We start from the raw sequence: 24,492 nt of genomic DNA on the forward strand, positions 1-24,492 counted from the left end.
CACAAACAAGTACTAGGAAATGTAAGATTGGTGGATTGCAACAATGTCAATATAATACTAGAAGTGTGCCAAATGTTACCATTGGAGAAACAAAAAAGTGTGAAAGAGACCTCTCTGCATTGTTGTGTACAACTGGCTGTGAATCTATAATAATCTAAATTAAAACAAAAACAAAGACAGAATACCGCTTTTTCAGCAGTTAGATTATATATATTTGAACCAATAAGTAGGACTTAGATGAAAGTAAGTGATAAATTGGGCAAAAGTTATAGAAGAAACATAAAGGTGTTTGGTAAATCTTGGACAAGTAGGAATTAAGACAGATTCATTGACACTCTCAAAGTTACAAGACAATTTATGTGAAAAAAAAAACAAACAGAAAAAGAGCTGACTAGTTTAGATGGATGGTTTCATTCATGCTAGGTTTATTTGTTGGTGTTTTTCTAAGTGCTATTGGGAGGAATGATAACATAAGCGGTCAATTTTAAATGTATTATTTGTATGCAGAACAAAATTGAAGTGGGTAATAATTGTAGTTACAATCATAAACTAAAGCTTGACAGGGAAAGAATAATTAGAGATTTTTCCATCCAAACTTCATGTTAAAGATTAAGATAATTAATTTTTTCATTTTTGTTTTAACTACTATTTGCATTTTATTTTAGAGCTATAGTTGTGACATACAAGTTCATTTAGATGAAAAGGAAAGCCCTTCAATTTTATTACTGAAGTATAATATAAGTGAATAAATACATTTTTTTAAAAAATAAGTAAATTAACAGCATAATGTGTTAATGTATCATTAATTATAAGTTGAGTAACCAATTATAAAATTCTTTTTATTTTTTAAAAACATTTTATTTATTTACTTTTAGAGATGTCTTTAGAGAGAGTGGAAGGGAGGGAGAAAGAGGAAACATCAATGTGTGGTTGCCTTTCACGTGCCCTCTACTGGGAACCTGGCCCACAACCCAGGCACCCACCAAGTGAAAATTGTTGATAATTTTATTCTAAAAAAATGAAAATATGTTTAACATATCATAATTCTTTTGTTGTATTTTTAGACTTTGTTACAGAAAAAAATATATATATTTGAAGTACTCGATTATGATATTAAGTAACTAATTTCCCAGTGAAAGAATACTACACAAATAATTGTCAAATAAATGGCATATAACACAAATGCTATAGAAATCCTGAAAAGGAAGATTATTTTAATTATCAACATGTGTCTTCTCTAACTCCCGATTTGACTACAGGCCTCTAGTGATTGACTGCTTCTTAAAGTTGAGTTACTTGAAGTGTCAACAGTAAAAATCTTTTGATGTGTAGGGACTAAATAAAATATGATTTTATATAGTAAACAATAATTATAAAATGGCTTTGTCACAAATATTCTATCCTTCATAATTCTTATTCTTCATTCTTATTCTCTGGAGAATAGTTTCCATGAATTCTTCATGGTGATTTCTCTGGAGTCTAACAAAGATTAATATTTAAGAAGCACTCAATACATCTTTGTTGAGTTGCATTCGAAAGAGTGTCTACATGAAGGTCAAAAGGGGTTGGTAGGTAATAGATACTTGGTACAAAGAAAAAGTCATTCATAAAATGCTTGCAGATGTATATATACATACTCAACTTCAAAAAAAAAACTTACACTAATATCTAGGAGGCAGAACAGCTCTGAAATGATTTTAGTAGCTATTAATAATACTACCATCAACTTTTAGAGTAATAAATGTTTGAGTCATATTTCTTTTCTTCTAGAAATTAGGTAGAAAAGTATGAAAAGTAGACAATGTCACATGAACCTTTGTAAAAATTTATGGAAAATGACCTCATATAACTTATCTCAGTTATCAGATGGATGAATTTTGGCATATCCAGAATTTACTATTTAATAAAAAAGTAAAGAAAGGTGTATTAAAAAGTCTGGAAAAACTAGTTGTTGAACATTCCAACATCCTAAAACTAAATAGAATTCCATAATCTTTTAAAAATGGGATATTTTATTTGCATTGTTATCGACACATTCAAAAAATATTGTGAGATAGTTTGTTTTTAAATTATATTTTATTGATTGTGCTAACAGTTGTCCGAATTTCCTCCCTTTCCTGCCCTCCACCCAGCAACCCCCAACCTCAGGCAATCTCCACACCATTTTTCACGTTCACATGTCATGCTTTTAAGTTCTTTGGCTATTCCATTTCCTATACTGTACTTTATATCATCATGGCTATTCTGTAGCTACCTATTCGTACTTCTTAATCTCCTCACCTCTTCACACATTCTGCCACACCCATCCCCCATCTGGCAACCATCAAAACATTCTCCATATCCATGATTTTATCCCTGTTCTTGCTTGCTTAGTTTGTTTTTTAGATTCAATTGTTGATAGATGTGCATTTACTGCTATTTTTATTGTTCGTAATTTTGATCTTGTTCTTCCATACGTCCCTTTAACATTTCATATAATAAGGGCTTGGTGATGATGAACTCCTTTGGTTTTTTCTTGTCTGGAAGACTCTTTATCTGCCTTTTGATTCCCGGTGATATCTTTCCTGGGTAGAGCTATCTTATCTGTAGGTCCTGGATTTTCATGACTTTGACTATTTCTTGCCAATCCCTTCTAGCTTGAAAAGTTTCTTTTGAGAAAACAGCTGACAATCTTATAAGAACTCCCCTGTGGGTAACTAACTGCTTTTCTCTTGCTGTTTTTAAGATCCTCTCTTTACCTTTAACGTTTGGCATCTTAATGATGATGTGTCTTAGAGTGGGCCTTGTTTGGAACTCTCTGTGGTTTCTGGACTTGCATGTCTATTTTCTTTACCAAATTAGGGATTTTTTTCTCTCATTATTTTTTCAAATAAATTTTTAGTTTTTTGCTCTTCCTCTTTTTCAGGCATCCCTATGATGTGAAGTTTGGAATGCTTGAAGTTATCCCAGAGGCTGTTTACACTATCCTTGTTTTTTTGGATTCTTTGTTCTTGTTGTTCTGACTGCTTGTTTTTTGCTTCCTTATGTTCCAAATCATTAATTTGCTCCTCAGCTTCATCCACTCTATTGTTGTTTTTCTGTAAATTGTACTTTATTTCTATTAGTGTATCCTTTGTTTCTGACTGGCTCTTTTTTTATGCTGTTGAGGTCCTCACTAAGTTCTGAGCATCTTTATGCCCAGTGTTTTGAACTTTGCATCTGACAAATTGCTTACCTCCCTTTTGTTTAGTTCTTTTTCTAGAGTTTTGATCTGTTCTTTCATTTGAGTCGTGTTTCTTTGTACCCTCATTTTGGCACCCTCCCTGTGTTTGTTTTAGGTAGAGCTGTTATGACTCTTTATCTCGGTAGTGTGGTATAAGATAATAGGTGTCCTCTAGGGTCCAGTAGAACAGCCTCCCCTACTACCCAAGGAGGATACTTGAGGTGTGCCATTCATGTAAGCTGAGTACACCCTCCTCTAATGTAGTTGAGCTTTGGTTGTTATTGGGAGATCAATAGGAGGAATTTACCCAAGACAGATGCAGGGACTGGTTGTGACCACCAACTTCTGCTCTCTAGGGAGGATCAGCTGTTCAGGGGCAGGGTGTACTGCTCCAATGTGGTCTGCAACTGTCCACTGGGTGTGCTAGCTCTGGTGTTTCCCAGGCTGTACAGGCCAACATCAGCCCCAACATGTGTTTTGCCTGGGCCATCCTGCCTGGGCTATAAAGCAATCAGAGATGGCTGCTACTTGTGCTGGGCTTGGAGAGTCCCAGGGGAAACCAAGCTGTGAATCTAGGCTGCCTAGAGCTAGTGCTGAGCGTGAGGCCACTTAACAAGTGATGTAGGGGCTAGGAGCTCATTGAAGCCAGCTATTGCTTGTTTGAGAGGATTTAGGAAGTTGTGATGCCTGATATGGCATACCAGCCATTGATACGAAAAAGTTTCTGTTAACAGCTTGGGTAGACCCATAAGTTGGGTGGGACAGAGTCCCAGGGGAAATCCAGACTGCACCGAACAGTGTTTGCCAAGTTGATGGCGCCTTACTACTGGCTCCGTGGTTTTGGTGGGTAAGGGTTCAGAAAAAGGACAATGATTTCTGCCTGCCTTTCTGTCTGGGGGGGAAGCTGTCCCTCATTTCTCCCCTTGATGCCAGACACTTCAGTTCCTTCCTGTATGTCATTGGTGACTTTCACGCTTCTGCCCTGGTGCAGGAGCTCAGAGAGAGAGAGGCTGAGTAAGTCCATGTGTGGGTCCTTTAAGAGGAACTGCTTGGAAGTCTAGAAATCTCTCCCATTGACTCAATCCCCACTGGTTTTTGCAGAAGTTACAAGGACTCATCTTCTAACACTGGAACCCTGGGCTGGGCAGCCTGGTGTAGAGCTGGGACTCCTTGCTCCCAAGATGTCCTTCCCAAACTTTTACCTACTACACATGGATATGGGACCAGCCCATTCTGAATTTCCTGCATTTCCACTCCTCCTACCAATCTAGATGGATGTGGTTCCATTGATTTCATAGTTGTCAGACTTCCATTCAATCCAATTTCTGATGGGTCTGAGTGATGGTTGTTCTATAATTTAGTTGTAATTTTGATGTGGTTGTGCAAGGAAGTGAGTGTGTTTATCTATGCTACCATCTTAAGTGGATGTCCCAAGATACTATTTGATGGCTTTGTTCGCAGAGCTGTAAACAACACAAGCAGTACGCAGTACTAATGATACCAAAACAGAAACAAGGCCTATCAGAGTAGTCAGTTTATATAACAAGTCTTTTGTCATAAATCCAGTTTAGGGTCCATGATGTGAGATTGAATCATCAATCCATTATTAACATTATAAAAACTTTCAGACTAGTTTATTCTTTATTAAGGAGCTTTTCTGAATATTATTAAATGTTCATATTTCAGTAGTTTCAATTAAACCTCAGACACACAAGTTTCTTTGCACAGAAAATATAATTTATAATTTTTCATACAACACCCTAGTCTTTATAAAATTAAATGACACCTAAGAAGCTACTTTTTAAATAATAAAAAATATTTTTTAGCTAATTTAGTTAAACTTGCCCTAACCAAGTATATCTTGATTTTTCTAAATATCTGTATTTCATAGGTCTATTTAAATTTTGATTTAATGATTTTCCTAATCATTGCAAAGTAAATCTGATAAGGAAGCTCTCATTTTGTTGGATTTCAAGAACAGGAACTATGTATTTTATTTTTTTTATTTCAAAATGACTAATTTTTACATAACACAACTTTTTAAATTGCATATAATTATATGTATATATAAACGAGGAAGTTATTATTTTCTTCTAATCCTACTTTTAATGTGTGCTTAAAGACAAGTATGTAACTTAAATATTTTGTTTGACATCAAAAGAAAAGTTTTGTCCTATTTTATGGAAAAAAACCTGGTACAAGAATGATTTTCCAGAAATATTTCCATGTGCTCCATCCAGAGATACTGCCAGGGATTTTGATTTTTTTAAAACAATCATATTAGTTTTTGAGAGCACCATTTACTTGCCAAATTCAATACTAATGAAAGTTCCCTGTAGAGTTGTCATAGAAAGACTAAGGCTCGTAACATTGTTCAATAAACCAAGTAAAAGGTAAATGGCAATAATTCAATAAAGTATGGAAGCAGAGGAAAGGAAGTCTTTAAAAGCAAGGTTTAAACATTTCTTGAGGATCTCCTGATATTCCTTCCCCCAGTAGAATTAATCCGATGAGGAGAAGGGACCAATGTGTGAACCTGCTAACCTACCATAATAGCATGACACAGGCTCCCTACCTGAAAGGGTCGTGCCTGGGAGAGAGAGAAGGAGCAGAGACTGACAGAATGCCCGAGGAGAGTATTGATCCACTGACTCTTTTCTGGGAACCATTACAGAGATATGAGTTGACAGTAATTAAAATGACTTACACACTGGGATGGTTTCAAACTCAAATCTTCGACTGAAGACACCATAGCCTGCTGCTGTGCGTGCTCGAATTTGGAAGACATACACTGAAGCTGGTTTCAAGCCCTCTGCAGTTATAGTTGTCTCTTTAGATTTGATAATTGTGTAGCTGGTTTCTTGGTCCTTGGATTAAGCATGTACATACATAAAAACAAAAGTCAACATATGAATTACTAATGGTGGCAAAACTTAGAATTATAGATAAGAAAACAAATCAGAAACATACATTTGCTCTTAGTACAAATATAATGTTTTAGGGGAAAAAAAAACATGTACATTGTCTAGGTGTGCTATTTATAATGTTGTCTAGAACTCATAGGTAGTAGGTGACAGATTCTTCATCCATCCATCATACTCACCTTTGGCAAAAATAAATTTGAAACTTAAAATACAATTTGAAGGAGATAAATTATTTTACATGCTCTATTTTAGTATTGTTATTTGTGTGTTTGTTTTTTTCATAAATGTTCTATTGGAGCATATTGAACATGCTGTCTCTGCATAGAAAAAGGTGACAGTGTCTCATACACTACCAGGTAAGAAGTGTGATTTATATCTTTATTGTATTTGATCTCAACTCATAGGTAGGGCTTGGGAGAAGGAATGAGTAATTCACTGGAGAATTTTCACTTCAGTTCACTAAGTCTAAACACGGGGTATTTTAAAAAATGCATATAAGCAAAAAATATTTTCCATTTAAGAAACTTTCCTTTTTTTAACTTTTATTATTTGTGTTAAGGCTGGGTGAGCAGTGAATAGAGACAGAGTACAAACAATATCACTGGAAAGATACTTTGGAAACTAAAACAAAGAGGAACTGTTCTTATTTTGATTGCTGGGTAAAGTCTAGACTAACACCTATAAATTCTCATATCTCTAAAGTTACTATGCTGAATATAAAATCTTAGACTTATAAAAATTTAGAACACACATTCCCCATTTTGAACTTTCTTCTCTCATATTTTTCTCTGAATTCTTGGCTAAACTTGTCTTCTCCTTAAGGTCTTTCTATATGTATTACATTGTGATAGATATTAAAGAACAAATTAAAGATAAGTAATAGTTACAGATTTTTACTCTTTTTTTTAAGAATTATAGTTTAATTACAATAATTTGATTAAGTGCTGTAAACCATCATTTTCAAATTATTTCAGGGAATTTTGTATTTATAAATAGAACTATGTGTTGATTTCTTTTTTTTAAAGGTCTAATGGAAATAACATGTGAAGGGTGTTTTTAGTCCTAAGAGAAAAATATTTTTAAAAAAAGAATATAGCATTTATTTCTCAAGCGATCTATAGGGAATGTGGTTATTATTAATTTTCATAATGCTATTCAAATGCAAAATGAATGCTAGCCACATTCCTTCTCCCTTGAATTTTATAATCAATAGCAGCATGCCATGTATATCACTTTAGTGAGAACACTGAATCACCTGCTAAAATACAGCAAGCCCATTCTTATTTTTATCTTCTGCTTTCTTCTCAGTAAAATTGGGGTAGAGAATTAGTGCCTGGATATTCTCACAGAGATGTTGTAAAAATGAAATAGGTAATGCATGTGAAAAAAACTTACTTAACTAAAATATGTTTTGTCAATTATTATTTTAAATTTTTAATAATTTGACAAAGTAAGCTTCTATGCATACTACCACCAATACATACACACACTATCAATACAATCTAAAATATACACTCTTATAAACATTCTTTTATAGCAGTTTATCATTCCTCACGTAATATGATCAAACATATAAAATTATCTTACATTTAAGCAATCCAAACTTCTCTCTTAATCAGTATGGTCTAATTTTTAATACAAATAGTTTTCCTGATTCATTCAATGCAAACAATTGATCTTTATTTTTTTTAGCACACAGATTAAGTATCTAATCTTTAAAGTGTTTAGGAAATATTTTAAAATTTTGCAAAGGATTTAAAGTAGTTAATTACCTTCAGCCAAGATGGAGAAATAGATAGACATACTTCATTTACTTGCACAACCATAATAAGGATCATGACTAACTTCAAAAGAAAAAACACACAGAACTGTATAGAAGTCTGACAACCAAAGTTGTAAAGAAGAAATATTCACTCAGACAAGTAAGAGGGGCAGAGACGGAGAGCCAGTGCAGAGAGGACGCCATGTGGCAGCAGCAATGCAGTGGTGTGGTAGGTGGAATGGGCAGGCCCACATTCACATGTGGCAGGTAAAGCCCAGGAGGGACACCTGGGGAGCAAAAAGCCAGGCTGTGCAGCACAGGATTCCAATGCCAGGAAATGAAGCCTCATAACTTCGGACTATAAAAACCAGAGGAGGTTAGGGTGGTGGAAGAAAGTGCTAGTCTCTCAGGAGAATCCTTTTAAAGGACCCGCATAGTCTGAGAACATATGCAAACCTGCCCACTCTGAGATTCAACAGCAGGGCAGTAGCAAGAAGGGAGCCAGTCACATACAGGAAGGGGGGAGAATGACTAGAAATGGGGTGAGAGCTGAGTAAGTAGTATTGTTTCTCTCTGACCCCTCCCCCATATTCAGCACCACAAAGAAGTGAAGTGGGTTACCTTGCCCTGGTAAATACCTAAAGCTCCGTCCCTTGCAACATAGCAGGTGTATCAAGATGGGGAGTCAAAGCATCTCTACCTAACACACAGGAACACACACAAGGAGGCTGCCAAATTGAGGATACAAAGAAATATGGCCCAAATGAAAGAACAGAACAAAACTAGAGAAGAAACCAAGCAAAAGAGAGGTAGCCAACCTATCAGATGCAGAGTTCAAAACAGTGGTGACAAGGATGCTCAGAGAACTCACTGAGTATGGCAAACAGATAAGGGAAGAAAGGAAGGCTACACTAAGTGAAATAAAGAAAAATCCATAGGGACCCAACAGTGAAGGGAAGGAAGATGGGTTCAAATGAACAATTTGGAACATAAGGAAAAAATAAATAGTTAACCAGTACAGAATATAGAAACAAGAATTCAAAAAAAAAAAAAAAAAAAAAAAGGAGAGAATAAGAAATCTCTGGGACATCTTCAAAAGTGCAAACATCTGAATCATAGAGCTGCCAGAAGAAGAGGAAGAGCAAGAAATTGAAATCTTATTTAAAAAAATAGTGAAACAAAACTTCCCTAATTTGGAGAAGGAAATAGACATACAAGTCCAGGGAACACAGAGAGTCCCAAACAAGTTGGACCTAGAAAGGACCACAACAAGACACATAATAATTAAAATGCCAAAAGTTAAAGATAAAGAATCTTAAAAGCACCAAGAGAAAAGCATAGAGTTACCTATAAAGGAGTTCTGATAAGACTGTCAGCTGATTTCTCTAAAGAAACTTTGCAGGCAGGAAGGGACTGGCAAGAAGTATTCAAAGTGATAAAAGAAAACAAGGACCTGCACCCCAAGATTACTCTATGCAGCAAAGCTATCATTTAGAATGGAAGGGCAGAGAAAGTACTTCCCAGACAAGGTAAAGCTAAAGGAGTTTATCATCACCAAGTCCTTATTATATGAAATGTTAAAGGGACTTATTTAAGAAAAAAGAAGATAAAAACTATGAATAGTAAAATAACAAGAAACTATCAACAACTGAATCTAAAAAAAAAAAAGAAACCAAAGTAAGCAAACAACTAGAACAGGAACAGATTCATGAAAATGGATACCACATAGAGGGTTATCAGCAGGGAAGGGTGGGGAAGGGGAAAAAGGGGAAAAAGGTACAAGGATTAAAAAGCTTAATTGGTAGGTACGAAATAGACAGGGGGTTTTAAGAATAGTATAGGAAATGAAGAAGCCAAAGAACTGATATGCCTGACCCATGGTCATGAACTAAGGGGGTGCATTGCTGAAAGGAAGGGGGGTACCAAGCAGAGAGTGGAAAATGGAAAAAACTGTAACAACTGTAATAGAATAATCAATGAAATATACTTAAATAAAAAAAAGTAAGAATAAATACACAACTTTTTATAAATAAAAAATAAGGTAGATCATTAAATCCTATAAAACTTTACCTAGTAAGGTCAGTAATTTTCTTCTTTTTATCTTCTCTCACCTACTTTAATACCCTTTCTACATGCTGGGGAGACAGCAGTATAAAAGCAGACAATATTTTAATGTACTCTTTTTAAAAGAGGTAAATAGCTTCTATAAACTACTGCAGATACTGATGTTCTGAGTATGCTCAAGACTGAGTGAACATGCAAGATTTTCTCAATAGTATTATGCTTTGCAGTTAGGCTCTGATTAAGACAGTAATTGTCAGTAAGAAATGATAAAACATCTGTTTGCTAATTGCAATTTGTTTAAAGAGAATTTAAGTTGGTGGGAAAATCTAGACAAAACTAAAGATTCTGATATATTTGATAGAGTTATGATTTTTGCATAAAATATTAACATTTATAAGGTAAACAAAGTAGATTTTTATTAAAGGGCACAGGAATATCAGTGTTAGAATTCCAGCGATCTTAATTCAAGTATGTGTGTAAATGTGAGTACACAACTCAACCTCAGGTTTTTCTTTGATACGTTAACCTAATATAAAGAAAGCCCTTCAAAATGAGAAGCAACAAACATTTATTTGAGATCAAAGACTAGCTATTCAGTAAAGCACTGATTCAGGCAGAAGCCCAGATAGAGTTCTGATTAGGAAACAAGTGCAGGGGATATTAATGAGAAAGGAAGAACAATTTCAGCAATAGAAGAAAAGCATTTCTATTGATGCAAATGAGCCAACAGAGTGATGTCAATTCTAAAACTTTTTTTTTTTTTTTGAAATTTTCAGTTTGGTAATCATCAGACCAGTAGTCATATGCTTTCTTGTTACCTTTGCAAATAGTTCTTTGGGACCCAATGTTGCTTCAGGCCCAGTCCAAAGGTTATTTTGCCCTGTTTTAATATACTAAAGGTTTGAGGCTTAAGGTGTGCAAGGCAGTTCCCCTGAAATAGCAGCTCAGACCCCATTTAAATTGGCTCCATTAATTATTGTTGACATTTAAAATAAGGTGAAATTATTTACCAAGAGCATGTGAGCACATAGAGAGAGATGGAAATAATATATGTAGCACCCAGCAAAACTTCTACAATAAATTTGATTTGACCCTTCAGCATGATGAAATTTTCTTCTATGGTAAAGAAAAAGGAACAGTAAAGCTCACATGGTTGGAACTCCTAACTAACGCAGTTACAAGCAGTATATTTTGTAAAAAATTACAAGTTGATACTGTTGCCAAAAGAAAAGAAGAAAAAAAATTTGCAAGAAACTTGGAAAGTTATTCATTGAAATAATGCAGGTTTTATATAAGTTGCACAAAATTATGCAACATTAAGATTTATCTGTTAACATTATGCATATCCCAATGGCTCCTTACCATAGGTCTAATTGTACATTGTCTTTCAGATTTAGTTGAAAACTATTTTATTGAAAGGACTTAGCAAAGCATGTATCTAAGGGATCAAAACTCGTAAATGGACATTTTGAATTACCTGAATATCTTCCAAAATTTGCCTCTCCTCCACTCCTTTCAATCACTGCTGTATTCTAATTTCCTGCATATCACAAACCTTATATATATGTATCTTTAGAATCCACAACTACATGACAACAGGCTGCCAAGTCTTTGGTTGGTGAGGTGGTTTTTGCTACCTTCTTGCTCCTCCCCCCACCCGCTGAGCAAATGAGCTACATTTCCCCAGCCCCTTAGCAAACACTGTTCACATGCAGGGAGGGGAGGGCCTCAACAGAAGCCAGCTGGCTAACACCCTGCCAAGGGGCAGCTTCCCTTAGCCTCTGCCTTTAATTAAGAGATGGCAATGGGCCCATCACCATGCAGGAGCAGAAAGGCCCAATGACCTCTATTAGAACAGGGCAATTGCAGGCAGAAATGCCAGCTGGCAAATGCCTGAGCCCTGGAAAGCTCTGCCACCTGTGTCTGGCCCAGAGCCATCCAACAAAGTGGTGGTGTCATTCTGAAGGTTCAAAACGGACTCTGGCAACCTGTCAGGACCTCTTCCTAATGCATGGCATTAAAACTCATTATCTTTCCTTTTTCTTCTGAAAGCGTTAAACAGAAACAAAACAACATTTTATATGTATCTTATTGGAGTGTTTAATAATTTAGCCTGGCAAAGGTCTGGAATTTAATATCTTCAATATAAAAAGAAAAATATTGACCTAAAAAGTTAATAACTTCCCCCAAATAATATATTATATAAAAGGTTTTGCTGATTGTGTCTTATGTGAAGTAGGTAACTTATTACTTATTTATTGGGTTATGTGCAGAACTCTTTTTTTCCCAAATTACTATTCTTACCTTAAGTCATACAGATACTAAAATATATTAATACAATATTATATATAAAATATTAAATATAAAGCCAAATCTTACTGAAATGAATATGATTTTAAGAGAAACTGTACTATAAGTAAAATTTCACAACGTAATAACTAGAACAAATATTAATAGAAAAGAACACTGTTCCACCCCTTGTTGAGTAACTCTTTAATAGTAGCTTAAAATATTTTAAAAAGATAAATCTTTGCTTCTATATTACATATCTGTGACTCATGGATATGCTGGGGAGTAATAGTAAAAACAATCAAAGTTTACTCATAAGAGGGAATATAGGATAATTTCTGTAGAGACAAGAAGGAAAACCAGGTAGCCTCTAAAAGTTTGGAAAAGGTAAGAAAACAAGATTTTCCTTAGAGCCTTCAGAATGGGATGTAGACTTGCTGACACCTTGACTTTAGACAAGTAAGAGGCATATTGGACTTCTGACCTCCAGAACAGTAAGATAATAAATATGGTATTTTGAGTCATAAAAATCACAAATACATAGTTTTTCATGTATAGTTATTTTAGATGCCATTATGTATTTCAACTTTTTTTAAATCACATTTAATTATAATCCAAACTTGAAGACTTAGAATATTTGCAAAAACTCAGTCTATGTTCAAATATATATAAATATATGTACATATATATTTATAGTTTATATATTTATAGTTACCTGGCTTTGCATTAGTAATAAAGTTTATAAAAACTTGAATAAGGAATGTAAACTTTAATTTAACAGACTATGTTTGGATATAGCCTGTGTTTAAATTGTAGACCTGTAGAATTTGCACTTCAATTTCGGTAAACAGGAACTGGTAAGGAATATTAATGTAACACCATTTTATTTGATTTAAGTTATTTGTTTTTTTACAATAAACTCTATAAACCATATCCCAACACTGTTTTTTTCTCAGATGTATTATCTTAGAGAATTGTTCATGAATAATGTATTTGATAAAGTATTTTTTGTGAAATATCTTACAAGTATCTTCACTTAAGTTTCCTAATGATCCAATAGTGACATGGCATGCTACAATTCTCATTCCTAGAACAACAATTTCAAAAGTAATAATGTTCTGTTTATGCATCTATGTATAAGATCAATATATGAACACTGTATAGACATACAAGACCTAAAAAGAATATTTAACTAGCCCTGCTCTCCCTTCCACTCACACCCTACAAGTTTTGCACTCTGTTGTACCCTTACACAGGGAATTGTCAAGTAAATCAATAAATAAAAGAAGAAAAGCTAAAAATGTATATTCTATAATGTTATGAATTATTTCAATATTTCAATATAGTTACATTCATATCTATACATATAAATAAAATATTGGGTTTTTAAGTAACTTTCATTAATAAGAAATCAGCATTTTTAATGATATTTTTGCATTACTATAAGGATAATCATTTATTCCCCCTCTCTTTTCCAATGTCCTAGCTTGGACAATTTATTAGGTACTGCAAAGTAAGTTTTTGGGCTTCCTCCCACCTTTTCACTCTTCCTGAAGAGGGGAAGAGTGATCTCTGTGAGTATAGAAGAGACAGTTTAGTAAGCGTGGCTTCCTTCTTTGGATCTCATTCTCTGCATTATATCTGCAGTCACTCCCCTAGGGCACACACTCTGGGTAGTGTCCAGTTAGAGGCTGTTTTGAACACTCACCAATCTCAGTCTCCTCTAGTAGAACCCAGGTTTCGCTAAGGGTGTGTGGAACCCTTAGACTACAGGTTCAGACTACAAACACCACAGTAAAATGGGGCTGGGATTGAAAACTCATGGTGGCTCCATATCTAAGCCAAATACTTGTGTCTAGCTTTAGAAATTACAGACTCATTTTTAGTTTCCATTTGTACTATTCCTTTATTAATAGATCACTTGATTGTGGATCCAGAAAAGAAAAAGAGGGATGGTTTTCTCTTCAGACCTCAAACACTATTATAGCAAAATGTGTAAGAGTACACCTAAGAGGCAACTCAGGGAAGAAGAAAAAATTGAGAAAATATAGAAAATGTGAGGCACACATTTCCAATTTCGGACTCCTAGATTTTAAAATAAACTTTATGCTACAGAGTTAGACTTTGTTATGGACTTTTAAAAATTATACATTACATACACATCTTACCTGTTCATACGACCTTAACAGTATAAGAATTATGCAGGGTTATTGGACACAGCACGTGCTTTTTTGTGTCCTAAAGCTCAGTTACTAATGAAGGTCAACAACTTGAGTGTTTGTGACACTTTGAAAGGTCCTATGATTTCATCTCTTAATGCTGTGAAACCTAATCAAGGTGACGTTAGATTATATGGCAGTATCCGGGCAGCATCAAGTATTTGGCAGCCGAAGAACACAAATAGAGTGCTTCCTGAACACTCCTAGCCTCCATAACCATGACTGCAGAATCAATTGTCATTGATTTACACATAAAATTGCAACATGTTTTTCTACAAATTGGATAATTGCAATTGCTAAAATGAAGAAAAAAAATAAGAAGAAAGGATATTCTTTATTCTGTTAGTCCCACCTTTTCAAAATATTTGATTTCATACTCCAGGATGATTCCATTGGGGCGATCTGGCTCTTGCCAAGACAAAGAGATGCTGTTCTTTGCGATCTTCCCTTTTTTAACGTTGGTAATTGGAGAAGGGGCTGAAAAATAGTATAAATAAAGAGTAGCATGATTAACAGAGCCCCAAAATTACAACTGTGTATAAAGTATGTTGGCATTCTTAGAATGTACTATAATAAAAACCCAAAACAATTAAATTTTCTTTTAACCTGGAAACAATTTTGCTTTCTCTATAATAAAAATTTTTTATAGATTGTAAAGTGTTTTACAAATATAAATCAACTAAGTACCCTGAGAATTTTCTACAATAAAACTATAGTCACATAGGATCTTAAGTTTGCATTTTTCTACAAAGCTTACAAACATAAATGAATGATTTTACTTTTTCTTAAAGAATAACTATGTCTTTGATGACCTGTTATATCTTCTGTTGTTAAAATGTATGGACTCTGTATAATACATGCCATTATGCTAATAGATACATAATTATCTATATTACTACATTTTTATACCTGTAAGGTTTTATATTAATTATTATTTTTAATACAGGTCCTATACTTATTATTAAATTTATGTATTAAATATAGTGTGCTCTTTCCTTCAAAATATGTTATAAAATATGTGGTATATCTCAAAAGCAATAACAAGTAAAATGAACATTTTCCTTTGTTTCTATTTCCCACAAATATTTCAGGAGAACTAACAAACATGGAGTTTGTTGTTATTTGCCAACATCTATTAAATGGCTACCTTTCTGATGAAAATATAAAAAGGATGTATGTTGTTTCACATATGTCTGGATATCTTAAATTTTCAAGCATATGGATATTTGATTCAACATCCATTTTTATCAGTTTGTTGAGATCTGTATGAATACTAGGTGTGACCTCCTAAAGAGGCATTGACTAATATTTTTCTGATGTAGATTACCTTTGCTTTTGCAGCCTTTAGCTTTTATAAAAGGCAAAGCAAGGACCATCATGGACTAAGAACAATGTCTGTGAGATATAATATATATTAGGTATAATATATATGTATATAATGTACATTTATACATAAATGTATAATTAATCGAGACTAGAACACAAACCCAGAATTTCAAACGAGGATCAACACATGCACTTTCTCTCACCGCACCCTCGCTGCTGTTCTTGAACAGCTCTGCCCAGGCTTTCTGTTCTCAGGCACTTCGGACACACTCCTGCCCAAGGACCACTGCACCTGGCATTCCTCGCGCAGACGTGCTTCTCCAGAGCTCTCTCCCCTGCCTCTGGCTTTCTCACTGAGACCTTGCCTCTCAGTTTTACAACTCGATAACTAACTCACCTTCATCCCTTCTCAGGTCACCATGCCCTCTGCTCCTTCAGTGTTTCATTTTTCCCCTTAGCTCTTACACTTGCACCATTTAATATGCATATCTTAATTAAAATTTTCTTTTTTCAGTCCTCTCAAGTAGAATGTAATTTTGTGAAGGCAGGAATATGTTTATTTTATTCACTGCTGACTTCCTGGATGTAGAGCGGTGCTCCGGACAGAGAAGCGTCCAATAAGTACATATGGAATGAGCGACTGATGGTAAAATAAAATGAAAGTAATACACACAAAAAAACTTATTTTTAAATTATATGTCAAGAAACTTAACTATGAAAATGAAGGGTAAAGTATGTCTTTTAGTAAAATTAAAATGAAAAGGCATATAATCTGTAAGAGAGTAAAATTAGTTAACTCTACTATGTTTTACATACCCATAACAAGGCGGTGATGACTTTGGTATTTTAATGTGTACTTTTATTCTTTGAAACACAGACCTTTGTGATATTCGGGTTCAAATGATGCATATTTTCAGTCTTACCTTGTTTTCTTAAATGTTTCCAATGCCATAATTTTTTTCTGAAATATTATAACATATAGTGGGTATATAAAGCCAAAATTGTCTACAAGTAGTTTTGAAATTGCAGTTTGAAATTTACTCCCATGGAAATTGTAATAGATCATCATTTCTCCCAGTCACACTTTGGCATAGACTTAAAGTCCCTGTTGATTTCACAGTGAGGGGAAAGTCATGCCATACTCTCACTGTGGACAAAGCATCCACAAGACAAGAAAAACACAAACAGAGTAAGTAAGCTATGGAGCCCTCTAGTTCATCAAAGTGTTTGTAACAAAGTAGCACATTTACTGAAGTAGAAATGGTAATAGAGGCTTACAGAAGACAGTGGATCTTTTTTAGCATACTTTAATCATTAGTTAATAGCTTTATAAATTTTCTTGAATCATGAATTACATTTACTTTCCCATTATCATTATGTATTTATTGCATCATGTTAGTAAACATGCAGACAAAGACTTTCTTGAACTCTCTTCACTCACTCTACTACTTTGCAAACATTCTTTTTTTGACTGATTTATTTCTTATAGATAACTATTAGTTTTCACTTAATAATTGATGGCGTTGTCACCTTTCTATTCATAAATTGCATTTAACTTGTATGCTCTATGAAGTCAAAAATTAATTTGGTTTCATTCACTGCTATATTTCCAGCACCAGAAAATTATTTTGCATACAGAGATTTAATAAATATTTGTTGAATGCATGAATAAATAATGGTAAATACATACATCATCATGTATCACTCAAAACTGAGTTTGTCTCATCTTAGTTTTATATATTAGGATTTTATTATTTGGGGATCCGTGCTTTATTTTAAAGCTTAATCAATTCTTTAATAAAATAATCAATCATTTTAGAGTGGAGCTATCAAATAAAAATCAACACACACTTAACCAGCCTGAAATGGAATACTCTATTATTTACTTACATCCATCGAAGTTAAACAAAAAAGTGTGTAACTATCAAACACTGCTTGATTTAATACTGCCACTGTTTGTCAAACTTGGTTTTCTAAGAGGTTAAATACAGAGCGTTTTTTTAAAAATGGTTCAGAACCAGGGGAGAAGACCACGTCTCAGCTCAGAATAGTTTAGGAATAATGTCCTCTCTGGCACGACCCTCTCTTCATCATTTGGGTAAAAGCTGATCAAAGTGAGGACACCGACAGCTCCTGGGGACGAAATGATGATGCACAAACTGGGAGTGGCAGCTCTTCTCCATAACTGTAAAGTACTTTACAACCTTATGTGCATTAAAATAACTGTAGCCAGATTCCCCAGCATCAAAACCATGTTTAACATATCACATTCATTTTGCTCGCTGATGCCTTTTGCTCATTCCTCACCCACTCCAGCTTTTGTTAAGTAAGGCTGGAACAAAATGAGAATGATGACATAGAAGGTTTTGCTGTTACTCTCCTAGTATAAGAAGAAAAAAATGGTAACGAAATCAAGTTACGAGTAAAATAAAATAATTTACATAACTTCTGAGCTTCACCTTGTTTTTATATGTGGAAGCATTCTAAATTGTATCTGTATTGTAGCTTTTCTCCTGGAGCTGACCTTTGAGTACCAATATATTAATCAAAATAGCCATACTTTGGGCTAGTAACAGTTCCCATCGTGGACTAATTATTTTGTCTCTTCTGCTTTTTTTACTTTAAAATTTAAAATAGTTCCATATGTGCAGAAATATTACAAAGACAGTGCAGATAGTTCTCATATACCCCATGCCTAGATGTCCTCAATTAAGAACATCTTACAATAGTGTGGCACATGTGTCACCATAAATGAATCAATACTGATCCATTATTAGTAACCTCAGTCCATACCTTATTTAGCTTTCCTTAGTTTTGACTTACTATCCTTTCTCTGTCCCAGGATCCCAGCTAGCATACCATACTACATTTAGTCAGCAAGTCTCCTTAGGCTCCTTTTAGCTTTATTAGTCTTTCAAACTTGGCCCAATTGGATGACTTTGACAGTGTTGAGGCATACTGTCAGGTATTTTGTAGACTATTTCTTCGTTGGTATTGATTTGATGTTTTTCTCATGATTAGACTGGGGTTATAGTTTTGGGGGAGAAAACTACAGAGGTAAAGTGCCGTTTTCATTGCATCATATCAAAGATAAATACTATTAACATAACTGATCACTGTTATATTAACCTTGATCATCTACAATTGCATTGATATGTTTTCTCCACTGTAAAGTTACTCTTTTTTCCAGTTTTCTCTACTATGCTCTTTGGAAGGAAGTCACTATTTGTTGCCACACTTGAGAAAGAGAGTCATGCTTTACCTGCTTGAAGCTGGAATATCTGCATAAATTATTTGAAATTCTTCTGCACAAGAGATTTGTTTATTTTCTCTTATTTACTTATTAATTTATTTACATCAGTATGGATTTACGGATATTTTTACAATTTGGTTTCTAAGCTAGTAATTTAGTTAGTCAAACTATTAATCTTGGTAACTGAATACCTTTTCTGTCGGTTCTTATATCTCTTTAACGTATCCCTGTAAGTGTGAGTTTGTCCGTTTCAGATATCACTTTCATACTTCCTGGCACTGTAACGCCATTTACTGCAGGCTCATCTTGCTTATTTACTGGCCCTGTATTAAAGGCAGTCATTTTTCCCAGCAGCACTGGTTTCTTTCATTGGAGAATGCGGTTAGAAACAAACACATGGATGACAGGCGTGTTCCTTGCTCCTAAGTGTCACTGCTTCTTGGATCTCTCGGCTGACACCGATAGACAATAAATACATTTTTATTAACTTATGTATATCTATAAGCATTCCTATATATAACTATACATATATAAATATATGTATATTAAGCTAAACATGAGTATGTACTAATATCACTTGCTCTTATCAGTTATCACAAAGACTGTTCTAGCTTCTTCACCTTACTTATCTGTAACTTCCCTCCCCAGTAGTGGCTCCCACAATCCACCAACCGTTCACTTCAATTCTATTATATGTATCTAATGATTAAAGAATTGCTAAATTCTATCCCTTTGGCTTATTTTAAAAAATACTTTATTTATTTTTTAGAGAGAAGGGAAGGAAAGGAGAAAGAGAGGGAGAGAAACATCAATGTGCAGTTGCCTCTCATGCACCCGCTACTGGAGGCCTGGTTCGCAATCCAGGCATGTGCTCTGACTGGGAATAGAATCAGCGACCCTTTGGTTCGCAGGCCAGCACTCAATCCACTGAGCCACACCAGCTAGGGCTCGTTGGCTTATTGATAGTGATATTGATAGTGATAGTGTAGAAATAGTTAACATCTCATTGGCACAATCAATGGTATATGATACCCTGTCATCTATTACATAAAACATAGTACGTCTTCCTAACTTTTCAAATATAGAAACCTAATTGAAAGCAACATCCCCAGATGGAAAAAGTGCACAGGTAGCTCTGAAACCAAACAGAATTGGTTTCAAATCCTTTGGCGGAAGGCTGTTTTCTAGCTGTGTGTGACCCTGCTTAAGTTATTTATGTATGAATGCACTTTCTATCTGTAAAGTAGAAACAATAATACAAATATCATAGTTTTATAAGGTTGAAATCTGATTCTTTATGTACAGCATCACGTTTAGGGTACGTGCTGAATAAATTCTGTTTTAGTATCAATATCACTGGAAAATACTAGACAATTGTTTAAGATTTTTAAAATGGATTCTCCATAACTCCTTAATCCTTTTGACCTAAATCAATCAAAGTTATTTGCCTTTTTCCTAACTTCGCACTGTTCTAAATGCTGGATAAGAACAAAAAGCAAAGTACTTGTATAGATAAGATGTTCTTATTTTTTCCAACCAGTGGATTTTACAAGTCTACAGTAATAACTAGAGGTAAATTTCATTGCTAACCATAACATTTTTAATGGGAAAAAAGTGTTGAAATTGTAAGTGTTAATTAAATGATCAGTATCTCACTTCATATTGAATAATATTTGCTAAACTGTTAAAGAGAGTGAAACTGATGGAAGCATAAAACTTAATTGTGTTAAATAAATTGTGTTAATTGTGAAAATATCTCACATCAGTCTCTGTATCCAATGATATTTTTGTTGGCAAAAATAAATAATTGATATAATCAATTATTGGATACTTGTATTTAAAAAACTAAATATATCTATCTCTATTTATTTGACTTCTCTACCTATATTTTGAGCCTTAAAGCTTTGAGAAATATAAGACAATAAGACAATATTGAAATTCTTTTGGTCTATAAAAGTCCATGAATGTGTGACGTTTTCCTCAGATAGCACTGCTTTTACTTTTCTGCAGAAGTCCCTCCACATGAATTATTTTATTTACATACAAGTTTTAAAAATGCATGCATCTTATATTTGATTCCATAGGTCAAAAGTTGGCCAAATAGATTGTCAATATTGGCCAGCTGGAAGCCACCACTTATCTCTGCTGTGCACAATTTATCATATTTAGGTCCTTCTTGGTATCCAGGTGAATCTGGGCCAGAAATAATAGAGACTTTAGGATTCCCCAGGAAATACTGACTCACAAGGTCAGATTGGGGCCAAGGATTCTGTTTTTAATAAAGACCCCAGTTGAATCACTGTATCAGCAAGTTTGGGGTAATATTGAAGGCAAACCACACTTGGGATTAGTTCTTTTAACAAAATATATAAACGTAAAAACCTGAGGCTAGAAACAGGGCCATTGTGGATGTTTTGTGAACCTTTGGCTCACTTTATTGGCTGCTGCCATGATCTCTCTTACTGTTTGCCTTTATTCTTTTGGGCATTGTTTCTTCTTATATTTGATATTTTCTCGGTCATTCAGTATGTCTTTTTATTGGTAAACTGATTTGTTTGTTCATTCACATATAATATGGTTTAGTCCAATGAAACTATAATCTCCATAAAGTTAGGAAAAGTTTATGTTTTTTATTTGTTTTACTATTGTCTGCCTAGTCCTTGGAAACAGATATAGATGTAGATATATATTGTGGCAAGAATGGAGTCTATAGCTAGGTTAGTGAAATACATTGTTATATTTGCTTAGAGTACATATCTATCACTTGAAAGTAAAAAAAAAATGAGTAACTAGATTTCCCAAAGTAAATAAGAAATGCAGTTGATTAATTAAATTATAAATACTTTGAAATTGTTAAAACAAAAAAAAGAACAGATATTGTAAAATATATACACTGCCAGTGAACATTATATTATATATTTAATATTTCATATTATATGTATTTATTCTATACTTAATATATTCTTATTACTATGTTGTTATTTGATACCACTGAACCAAGAGAAACAGCTACAGTGCATTTGTACACAACTGATATTCACAGTCTTTTCTAGAGAAAGAGGACACTTTAGACATTCTTTTCTCAAATAAAAATTCAATCTGCTCATTCGGACAAAACCTACAATCACTCCATCTTAACAGCCTGCAACTGGATCTTTTGATATATGATCTCAGTGAAGTTTCAAAAAGATCATTTCACAAAAACCTGGCTTTAAATGTCAGCTGATCTAGAGAGATGATATCTTTTATAATAAAAAGGATCACCTGTGAACCAAAATGTCCCATTCAGTGTAGTTAGTTTTTTCAAAGACTTAAAATCACTAAACAAAATTATTTTAAGTAGGAAATAAATGCAATTTAATTGCAAAGAAGTAATTTCTGATGTGATTATACTTAACAGCATTAAACCATACTTATGCTTCAAATATCATTTTAAAGTCATGTTCACAAAATGTTAATTAGAAAAAAATAACAATAATAAAAAATAAGAATTATTTCACCGGTATTTATAGTTACCAGTGTTATAATAATAAAAATTACAGAAAAATATATATAAATGCAACAATGAAAGTGCAACAACATGTCACTTTCTGGATAACAAAATTAATCCCACACCAAATAAATTATAATAGATTGTTTTCCACTTATTACTTATCATTGCCCTATAATAGAATTTTTAGTAAACAAAGTGGTGTTAATGTCAATAATTATGGAGTCTTAATAACCACAGTATCCATTTTACAAGAAACAGTTTAAACAATTGCTGCAGTTATCCTTTTAAAGTAAAATGAGGATATAGTAGTAAATAACCTGACACAGTTAGAAAACTATCATTAACATAGTATTCTTCATTTACATTATATTCTAAGGAATATAGCCCCATATATAATTTTTAACATATTTATCAATATTAAACCTCAATTACAAGATATGGCAATTCATTTTATAGGTGAATAAATAATAATTAGGTCAACACACATTCTCATTACTCATTCTTTTTTTATAAGGAAAAATGAATTTCCATTTATTTATAAATATGCATTACATGAAGTCTTATTAACCACAAAATAAGCCACTAACAGTAACAAAACCATAAAGTGAGAACTTGAATTCTTAATCACTTCAAGATTTTCACAACCTAAATAAATCTAATTATACATTTTAAAAAGCAAAATAAACACATTATACACACACACACACATATGTAAACAACCCATTTTTTCCTTTCTCAATTCTCAATAGTATTAATATTATAGAGCTACGTTTGCAATAAGAACTACTATGTAATTCAACTGAAATCATTATAAATGATCTTTTATCTATTGATTGTTTACAGAACCAGATTAGATTTCTATTATTCAAGGCCATCACGTCTTCCTTCCCTAAATATATTCTTCCTGAGGACATCTGCCAAGATTTCTTTAAAAACTGAAGCTTCAGGACTAGAAAGAACAAAACAAATTTTATGGCTACAAAATAACAATGAAGACTTGTGTAGTGTTATTAGCTGATTTAAAAAAAATCCCAATCATAATATTTTTAGATAGTATTAATTCATAGCAGCAACCTAACAGCCTGTAACTAGGGAAGCACATGGTTAATAATAATGACAGTTATTCAACCCTTCAAAGTTTACACCATATTTTGTTCCAAGTTAGTAATATTATCAGATATTTAATTCCTCAGCTCTTACCATGAGACTAATTTTAGTGAATCAAATCACAAATTCTCCAAATTGTGGGAAATCTCATACAATGCTCCAGCTGCATGCAAGGCCATTTTCTACTCAGAGTGGTCAAACAGAGACATGTTTAAAGCCAACAAAATATAACACTATATAATTGTTATGAGAAGTTTAAATGAAATAAGGTCCATATATTGTGTTTCATTGGAGTAGTGGTATGTGTTCATAGTTACCAAAAAATAAATAGAATTTCTTTTAAAGATTTTATTTATTTATTTTAGACAGAGGGGAAAGGCAGGAGAAAGAGAGGGAGAGAAACATCAATGTGTGGTTGTGTCTCGTGTGCTCCCTACTGGAGACCTGACCTGGCCCAGGCATGTGTCCTGACTGGAAATAGAACTGGCAACCCTTTGGTTCCCAGGCTAGTACTCAATCCACTGAGCCACACTGGTCAACGCTAAATAAAAATTTTTTAAAATGCAAAAATCTGATTGTAAAGTGCCAAGATAATGCATTTTGTAAAATTTCAGTTATTCGAGCTAAGTCAAAATTACTTTGAAAATGTGTGATAAATGATGACTGAACAAAAACATTCGTGAATGAATAGATGGTAAAGGGGTTGTAATTACTTTACTCTGATAGCACATTGTATTCCAGATAAACAGGTGGGCCAGATACCTTATAGTCTAAGCACTTTATATGCACTAACTCACTCAATCCTTATAACACACCTAGGAATGAAGAACTATTACCATCCCCTCTGGAGCAC

The 24,492-nt window shown here is 33.7% G+C and overlaps 1 protein-coding gene across 2 annotated transcripts in view; it reads right to left on the reverse strand.

Annotated features, from left to right (window-relative positions):
• Positions 1 to 24,492, reverse strand: part of EPHA5 (EPH receptor A5) — a 329,941-nt gene that overhangs the window by 83,221 nt on the left and 222,228 nt on the right. For both annotated transcript variants that reach the window (XM_054566806.1, XM_054566807.1), the window contains exons 6-7: positions 14,813 to 14,937; positions 5,910 to 6,069 (exon numbers count right to left, since the gene is read on the reverse strand). In XM_054566806.1, the coding sequence (XP_054422781.1) occupies positions 5,910 to 6,069; positions 14,813 to 14,937 (285 nt within the window). The remainder of the gene's footprint in view (positions 1 to 5,909; positions 6,070 to 14,812; positions 14,938 to 24,492) is intronic.

Source organism: Pteronotus mesoamericanus, unplaced genomic scaffold (genome assembly GCF_021234165.1).
Source record: "Pteronotus mesoamericanus isolate MK-2021 breed Mesoamerican mustached bat unplaced genomic scaffold, CSHL_Meso_final contig_180, whole genome shotgun sequence".
Lineage (NCBI taxonomy): Eukaryota > Metazoa > Chordata > Mammalia > Chiroptera > Mormoopidae > Pteronotus > Pteronotus mesoamericanus.